Source organism: Dromiciops gliroides, chromosome 2, assembly GCF_019393635.1.
Source record: "Dromiciops gliroides isolate mDroGli1 chromosome 2, mDroGli1.pri, whole genome shotgun sequence".
Taxonomy (NCBI): Eukaryota; Metazoa; Chordata; class Mammalia; order Microbiotheria; family Microbiotheriidae; genus Dromiciops; species Dromiciops gliroides.
In genome coordinates, this window is record NC_057862.1 from 584,850,359 (window position 1) to 584,859,632 (window position 9,274).

The 9,274-nt window shown below is 36.0% G+C and overlaps 1 protein-coding gene across 1 annotated transcript; it reads left to right on the plus strand.

Annotated features, from left to right (window-relative positions):
* Window positions 1–6,194: 6,194 nt before the first annotated feature.
* Window positions 6,195–7,521, plus strand: LOC122742736 (dnaJ homolog subfamily A member 1-like). The gene is given in 2 exon segments (XM_043987186.1): window positions 6,195–7,305; window positions 7,308–7,521. Coding segments are annotated over 2 exon segments (1,224 nt in total). The 5' UTR covers window positions 6,195–6,203; the 3' UTR covers window positions 7,430–7,521.
* Window positions 7,522–9,274: the final 1,753 nt, after the last annotated feature.

Here is a 9,274-nt window from a genome sequence, read left to right on the forward strand (position 1 = left end):
AATCCTCCATGATCTTCCAGCAAGCCCTTGGATGGGCTATTCTGTTGGAGCTGCCTATACTTTTCTATGTGTCTCCAAGAGACTTCTACAACACAACTCCTGTCTAGTGTAGGCAACCATAGAGGCTGAGCAAGAGGCATTCAACCTGGGAGAATCAACAGTAAGTGCTCTTTTAATAGCATAAAACTCCCCTAAGACAAGGGGTAATAGCACTTCCAGACCTCAAACTCTATTATAAAGCAGCAGTCATCAAAACCATTTGGTATTGATTAAAGGAGAAAGAGAGAGAGAGAGAGAGAGAGAGAGAGAGAGAGAGAGAGAAGGAGATCAATGGAACAGACTAAACAAAGGAAATTCAGAAACAATAGAATTCAATAACCCAGTGTTTGATAAAGCAGAAAACATGAACTTCCTAGTGAAGAATGGCATATTTGACTTTTAAAAAAACAGAAAATTGGAAAGCAGCCTGGCAGAAATTAGACTTAGACCAATAATTTAAACCACTTTCCATAATACATTCTAAATGGGTATGTGACATTAATATTTAAGATCATACTAAAAAATTAGAAGAGAAAATGATCACATGCCTCTCTATGACTAGATGTATTCTTTACCAAAACAAGAGAGCATGGCAATTAAAAAGATGAAGTAGACAACTTTGATTACTTGAAACTGAAAAACTTCTGCACAGGAAACATTAATGCATCTAGGATAAGATGGGAAGTGGTCAAATAAGGAAAAATCTTTGTATTAAATTTCTCTGGAAATTTGGAACAATTTTATATATAGAAACAGATATAGATATATATTAAGGGTTTGGAACAATTATATTACATATAACTAATAGCCATTCCCCAATAGATACATGGTCAAAATATATGAACAAACAATTCTCAAAAGAAAAAATGCAAGCTAGAAAAAGAATAAATTTAAAATCCCCAATTAAATACTAAATTAGAAATCCTGAAAAAGGTGAAATTAATAAATTGAAAAAAGAAAACTGTAGAATTAATCAATAAATATAAGAGCTGTTTTATGAAAAAAATCAATAAAATAGAAAAACCTTGGGTTAATTTGATTTAAAAAAAGAAAGAATAGGGGCAGCTAGGTCAGGCAGTGGATAGAGCACCGGCCCTGGAGTCAGGAGTACCTGAGTTCAAATCCGGCCTCAGACACTTAACACTTACTAGCTGTGTGACCCTGGGCAAGTCTCTTAACCCCAACTGCCTCACTAAAAAAAAAAAAAAGAATAAAAACAAATTACCAGTATCAAAAATGAAAGGGGTGAATTCACCACCAATGAAGTGGAAATTAAAGCAATAATTAGGAGCTATTTTACCCAACTGTATGCCAATAAATTTGACAATCTAAATGAAATAGATATTTACAAAAATACAAATTGCCCAGGTTAACTGAAGATGAAACAAAATTCTTAAGTAAGCCCATATTAGAAAAAGAAATTGAACAAGCCATCAATGAACTCCATAAGAAAAAAATCTCCAGGGCCAGATGTGTTTACAAGTGAATTCTACCAAACATTTAAGGAACAATTAATTCTAATACTATTCAAATTATTTGGAAAATAGGTGAAGAAGGAGTTCTACCAAATTCCTTTTATGACACAAAAAAGGTGTTGATACCAAAACCAAGCAGAGCCAAAACAGAGAAAGAAAATTATAGACCAATTTCCCTAATGAATATTGATGCAAAAATCTTAAATAAAATATTAGCAAGGAGATTACAGCAAGTGATCACCAGGATTATATACTATGACCAGGTGGGATTTACACCAGGAATGCAGGGCTGGTTGAACATTAGGAAAACTATCAACATAATCAACCACATCAATAAGAAAACTAACCAAAATCATATGATTATCTCAATAGATGCAGAGAATGCTTTTGACAAAATACAGTGCTCATTCCTAATAAAAACACTAGAGAGCATTGGAATAGGTGGAGCTTTCCTTAAAATAATAATCAGTATCTACCTAAAACTATGAGCAAACATCATATGTAATGGGGATAAGTTAGAGGTATTCCCAGCGAGATCAGGGGTGACATAGGGATGTCCATTATCACCTCTGTTATTTAATATTGTACTAGAAATGTTAATTTTAGCAACAAGAGAGGAAAAAGGAATTAAAGGAATTAGAATAGGCAAGGAGGAAACAAAACTATCTCTCTTTGTAGATTATATGATGATATACTTAGAGAATCCTAAAGAATCAACTAAAAAACTACCTGAAACAATTAACAACTTTGGCAAAGTTGCAGGATATAAAATAAATCCACATAAATCATCAGCATTTCTATACATGACCAACAAAATTCAATAGCAAGAGATAAAAAGAGAAATTCCATTTAAAGTAATAGTAGACAATATAAAACACTTGGGAGTGTACTTGCCAAGATAAACCCAGGAACTATATGAACACAATTACAAAACACTTTTCACACAAATCAAATCAGATCTAAATAATTGGGAAAATATCAATTGCTTATGGATGGGCTGAGCTAATATAATAAAAACGACAATTCTACAGAGAAACCTGGAAGGACTTGAATGAATTGATGATGAGTGAGATGAGCAGAACCAGAGGAACACTGTACACAGTATCATCAACATTATGTGTTGATCAACTGTGACAGACTGGATTCTTCTCACCAATACAATCGTACAAGAAAGTTCCAGGGGACTCATGATGGAAAAGGTGCTCCAAATCCAGAAAAAAAAAAAAGAAAAGAAAAGAAACTGTGGAATATGGACGCTGATTGGACCATACTATCTTTTGATTTTGGTGCTCTTGTTTTTCTATTTTGAGGTTTTTCCTTATTTCTCTGATTCTTCTCTTATAGCATGACTGATGCAGAAATATGTTTAATGTTGTTATGTATATGTACATGTATATAGATATATATGTATGTATGTATATATGTGTGTATGTGTGTGTGTGTGTATAAACCTATATCAGATTGCCTGCTGTCTGGGGGAGGGAGGGAGGGAGGGAGGGAGGAAAGTTTGAAATTGGAAATCTTATGTAAACAAATGCTGAAAGCTATCTCTACATGTAACTGGAAAATAATAAAATACTTTTATTTTTTAAATGACAATTCTACCTAAATTAATGTACTTATTCAGTGCCATACCAATCAGATTACTTAAAAATTATTTTATAGAGCTAGAAAAATAATAACAAAATTCATCTGGAAGAACAAATGGTCAAGAATATCAAGGGAACTAATGAAAAATGCACAGGAAGGTGGGCTAGCTCTACCAAATCTAAAGCTTTACTATAAAGTGGCAGTCAACAAAACTATTTGGTACTGGTTAAGAAATAGAGTGGTGGATCAATGGAATAGGTTAGGCACAGGAGACACAGTAGTAGATGACTTTAGTAATGTACTGTTTGAAAAACCCAAAGACTCCAGCTTCTGGGATAGGAACTCAGTATTTGACAAAAACTGCTGGGAAAACTGGAAGACAGTATGGCAGAAACTAGGCATAGACCAACATCTTAGACCTTATACTGAAATAAGGTCAAAATGGGTACATGATTTAGATATAAAAGGTGATACTATAGGTAAATTAAGAGAGGAAGGGATAGTTTACCTCTCAGATATGTGGAAAGGAGAATAGTTTATGACCAAATAAGAGATAGAGAATATTATGAAATGCAAAATGTATTATTTGGATTACATTAAATTAAAAAGTTAATGTACAAACAGAAGCAATGCATCCAAAATTAGAAGGGAGACAGAAAACTGGGAAACAATTTTTATAGCCAGTATTTCTGATAAAGGCCTCATTTCTAAAACAAACAGGGAACTAAATCAAATTTCTAAGAATGCAAGTCATTCCCCAATTGAGAAATGGTCAAAGGATATGAACAGGCAGTTTTCTGATGAAGAAATCGAAGCTATCTATTGCCATATAAAAAAATGCTCTAAATCACTATTGATTAGAGAAATGCAAATTAAAACAACTCTGAGGTACCACCTGACACCTATCAGATTGGCTAATATGAGAAAAAGGGAAAATAATAAATGTTGCAGAAGCTGTGGGAAAATTGGAACACTAATGCATTGTTGGTGGAGCTGTGAACAGATCCAACCATTCTGGAGATCAATTTGGAACTATGCCCAAAGGACTATAAAGCTGTGTATACCCTTTGACCCAGCAATACTACTATTAGGTCTTTATCCCAAAAAGATCATAGTGTAAGGGGCTAAAATTCTAGCTAGTCCGTCTAAAATATCTAATGAGTGGTCGAGAATAAATTATAGGCTTTAGCAAGAGTTAGACTTTTAAGCATTTATTAAGGAGAATAAGAATTTGATAAAGAAAGAGAGAAAGGCCTAGATTCATCTATCTATTAAAGGGAGAGTGAATTTCTCGCTCCACTCTCCACCAGAGTCCTGACGAAAGAGAGTGAGAGCCCCAGCCTCGTCCCCTCTTCCTCCCCCAAGCCAACATCACTTCCTGACACCAAAGAAAAGCTGCATGGTCTTGCCCTCAGAGGCCTTCTCCTCATGATGGAGCTTTCCTACAGTAAGTCACCAGCAGGTGGTGTCATTCCAATCATTACAATAGAAAAGGGAAAAGGACCCACATATATAAAAATATTCATAGCTGCTATTTTGTGGTGGCAAGGAATTGGAAATTGAGGGAATGCCCATCAACTGGGGAATGGTTGAACAAGTTGTGGTATATGAATGTAATGGAATACTATTGTGCTGTAAGAAACAATGAGCAGGCAGGTTTCAAAGAAACCTGGAAAGACTTACATGAACTGATGCTGAGTGAAATGAGCAGAACCAGGAGAACATTGTACATTGTATCCACAATATTGTGTGTTGATCAACTGTGACAGACTTGACTCTTCTTAGCAATAGAATGGTCCAAGATAGTTCCAAAGGACTCTCCAAATCCAGAAAAAAACAAACCTGTGGAATCTAGAAGCAGATTGAACCATACTATTTCTACTTTTTTTGTTTTTCTTTTTTGAGGTTCTTCCCTTTTGTTCTGATTCTTTCACAGCATGATTAATGCAGAAATATGTTTAATGTGATTGTACATTTATAACCTATATCAGATTGATTGCTGTCTTGGGGAGGGGGAAAGGAGGGGAGGGAGGGAGAAAAATTTGGAACTAGAAATCTTATAAAAACAAATGTTGAAAACTATCTCTTCATGTAACTAGAAAATAATAAAATTCTTTAATGTTTAAAAAAATAAGAAAAAATGCAAAGAATTCACACAGGAAGAAAATGCTCCAAATAACTAAAAATTAGAAACCCAAACCAAAACAACCTAGAGGTTTCACCTCACACCCTGCAAATTGGCAAAAAAAGACAAAATGAGAACAGGTAATGTTGGAGGGTGTTCTATAAAAAATGAATAAAGCACAGGGATACTGAGGGAATTGAATGAGATTATATTTGTAAAGTGTTTAGCACAGTGCCTAAAACACAGTAGGGCCTTAATAAATAAATGCTTGTTCTTGCTCTCTCCCATTTTTTATCCCCATAAGTTTTCATTCTATATCTTTCTTCCCTTTCTCAGCCAAACCCTCTGAAAAAGCTGTCACTTACTCCTCAGTCCTTGTAGTCTGTCTTCCAACCTCATCACACAATAGAAACTGGGCTCTCCAAAGTTACTAATGATTTCTTAACTTCCAAATATGATGGTTGAATGTGAGAGACATTATAGAAGTAGAAATAGCAGGATTTGACACCTGTTTGGATATATGGTGTGAGAGAGATTGAAGAGTTGAGAGTAATGCCCAGGTTATGAACCTAGGAGACTAGAAGGATGATTGAAACTTTGATAGAAACAAGGAAGTTTGGAGGATCGGAGGATTTTGGAGAAATGCTAATGAGCTCTATTTTAGACATAGTCAGTTTAAAATGACTCCAGGGAAAAAGACCTATTTGTACAAAAATATTTCCAGCAGCTCTTTTTATGCTGACTAAGAATTGGAAATCAGACTTTCCAAAAAACTCATCGAGAAGCGGAGGGCAGCAGCTGCCCCCTGCCCGTGCTCCGCACAAGACCTCGCGCCCCCTCCCCCAATCTTCTCTCTTTTCCACTCGATCCCCTAAAATCCCAACCGGCTCCTGGGCGGTCCCCTCTCACCCCACCCCAGGCGTGAGCATTTTGACACCCGGCGTACCGCTAGCGGCGCTCCCGGCTATAAAAAAATGGTGAAGGAAACGACTTATTATGATGTTTTGGGGGTAAAACCCAATGCCTCTCAGGAAGAACTAAAAAAGGCATATAGAAAACTAGCCTTGAAATATCACCCAGACAAGAATCCAAATGAAGGAGAAAAGTTCAAACAGATTTCTCAAGCTTATGAAGTACTTTCCGATGCAAAGAAAAGAGACTTATATGACAAAGGTGGAGAACAATCCATCAAAGAGGGTGGTTCATTTAGTGGCTTTGGTTCTCCAATGGATATCTTCGATATGTTTTTTGGAGGAGGTGGAAGAATGCAAAGGGAACGGAGAGGTAAAAATGTTGTTCATCAGTTGTCAGTGACCTTGGAAGAGTTATATAATGGTGCAACAAGAAAACTAGCTTTGCAAAAGAATGTAATTTGTGATAAATGTGAAGGACGGGGTGGTAAGAAAGGAGCTGTAGAATGCTGTCCCAGTTGCAGAGGTACTGGAATGCAAATAAGAATTCATCAGATAGAACCTGGAATGCTTCAGCAAATTCAATCAGTTTGCATGGAATGCCAAGGGCATGAGGAACGAATCAGCCCTAAACATAGATGTAAAAACTGTAATGGAAGAAAAATTGTGCGAGAGAAGAAGATTCTGGAGGTTCATATTGACAAGGGCATGAAAGATGGTCAGAAGATAACATTCCATGGTGAAGGTGACCAGGAGCCAGGACTTGAGCCAGGAGATATTATCATTGTTTTGGATCAGAAGGACAATGATATATTTACACAACGAGGTGAGGATCTTTTCATGTGTATGGATATCCATTTGGTTGAAGCATTGTGTGGCTTTCAGAAACCAATAACAATTCTTGATAATAGAACTATAGTTATTACTTCTCATCCTGGTCAGATTGTTAAACATGGAGATATAAAATGTGTGCTGAATGAAGGCATGCCAATTTATCACCGACCTTATGAGAAAGGAATTCTAATAATTGAATTTAAGGTAAACTTCCCAGAGAATGGCTTTCTTTCATCAGACAAGCTATCTTTGTTGGAAAAGTTACTGCCTAAAAAAAAAAAATTAAAAAAAAAGTTACTGTCTGAAAGAAAGGAAGTAGAGGAGACTGAAGATATGATCAGGTAGAACTGGTGGACTTTGGCCCATCTCAAGAAAGAAGACGCCATTACAATGGAGAAGCTTATGAGGATGATGAGCATCATCCCAGAGGTGGGGTTCAGTGTCAAACCTCTTAATGGAGGCCAGTGAATACTCTCCATTGTAATGCTGGCTTTTGTATGCAATAGTGAATGAGTGAAGGACTACAATCATCTTAACACACTCACTACTAGCGATTGTTTTTGTTGTAATATTCAACTATAGTTGTGTTTTAAAAAGTTAATAAAATCAGTAATATAAAAAAAAGAATTGGAAATCAAAGGAATGCCCATCAATTGGGAAATAGCTAAACAGCTGTGGTATATGATGATGATGGAATATTATTGTGCTATAAGAAATGACAAGCAAGATGATTTCAGAAAGGTCTGGAAAGACCTGTACAAACTGATGTAGAGTGAAGTGAGCAGAACCAAGAGAACGTTGTACATAGTGACAACTATATTGTTTAATGAAGAAATGTGAATGACTTAACTATTCTTAGCATTACAATGATCTAAGACAATCCTGAAGGACTAATGATGAAGCATACTGTCCATCTCCAAAGAAGGAACTGATATTTATTGAACACAGACTGAAGCATTCTATTTTCACTCTTTTATTATTTTTCTTTGATTCAAGTTTTCTTATATTTAATGACTAATATGGTAATGTTTTACATAGTCATATATGTATAACCTATATCTGATTGCTTACTGCCTCAGGGAGGGGGGAGGGGAGAGAGGGAAGGAGGGATAAAAATTGGAACCCAAAACTATAAATTTAAATGTTTGTTATTTTTAAAAAATGAAATAAAATGACTCCAGGAATTCCATTTTGAAATGTCCAAAAGATAATTGGTAATTCAAGACTTGAGGCTCAGGGGAGAGGCTAGGGCTGGATATGTAGATCTATCCACTTAGAGAAAATTAAACCCAAGGGAGCTGATGAAGTCATCAAGGGAGAGTACAGAGGGAGAAGAGAAGACGGTCAAAGAAAGAATCTTGAGGCATCCACCATTACTGAGTGTGATATGATGATGAACTAGCAAAGGAGACGGTGAAAAAGCAATCAGACAAAATAGGAGAAGCAGGAAAGAGTCCTGTGACTAAAAACACAAAAGAGGAGTGAGTATCAAGGAGGAAGAGGTAGGCTACAGTATCAGATGCAGCAGATAGGTTAAGAAGGATGGCAATGGAGAAAAGACCACCATGATTATCAACAAGCATTTATTAAGAGCCTACTATGTATGTGTCAGGTACTGTGCTAAATTATTTACAAATATTATCTCATCCCCACAACAGCCCTTCCAAGTAGGTGTTATTATTATTATTCCCATTTTACACTTGAGGAAACTGTGACAAAGGTTAAGTGACTTGTCCAGGGTCACACAGCTAGTAAACATGAGTTCACATTTGAATTCAGGTCTTCCTGGCTCCAGGCTCAGTGCTCTATCCACCGCACCACCTAATCATCTTTATATTCCTGGCACATTGCAGGTACTTAAAAATATTTGTTGATAATGATGATGATGAGATGAAAAGCTTGACTTAAATTCACAGGATCACAGAATTTCAGAGTTTGAAGGGATTTCAGTGGCCTTCTAGACTAACTTGAACCTGAAAAATAATCCCCACCACAACCCCCACAAGTGGCTGATAAAGCTCTTGCTAACTCTGAAATGTCCCATGAGACAGTCTGACAATACGCAAATTCCAGGATACAACTGGACATTCATTTAAAAGAAATCTATCAATGTGTTTTGTATTTTTTAAAATAAATTTGTATTGATATCTTTGTTTTTGATATCACCAGAATTTCTCCTGCTATCTCTTCCCTATCCCTCTCAGAAAACCACTCTATATAAAAGATAATATTTTAAGGAAAAAAAAGAGAGAAAGAAGAGAAAAAATTAGGAAAAACTGATCAATACATCAAAACAGCCT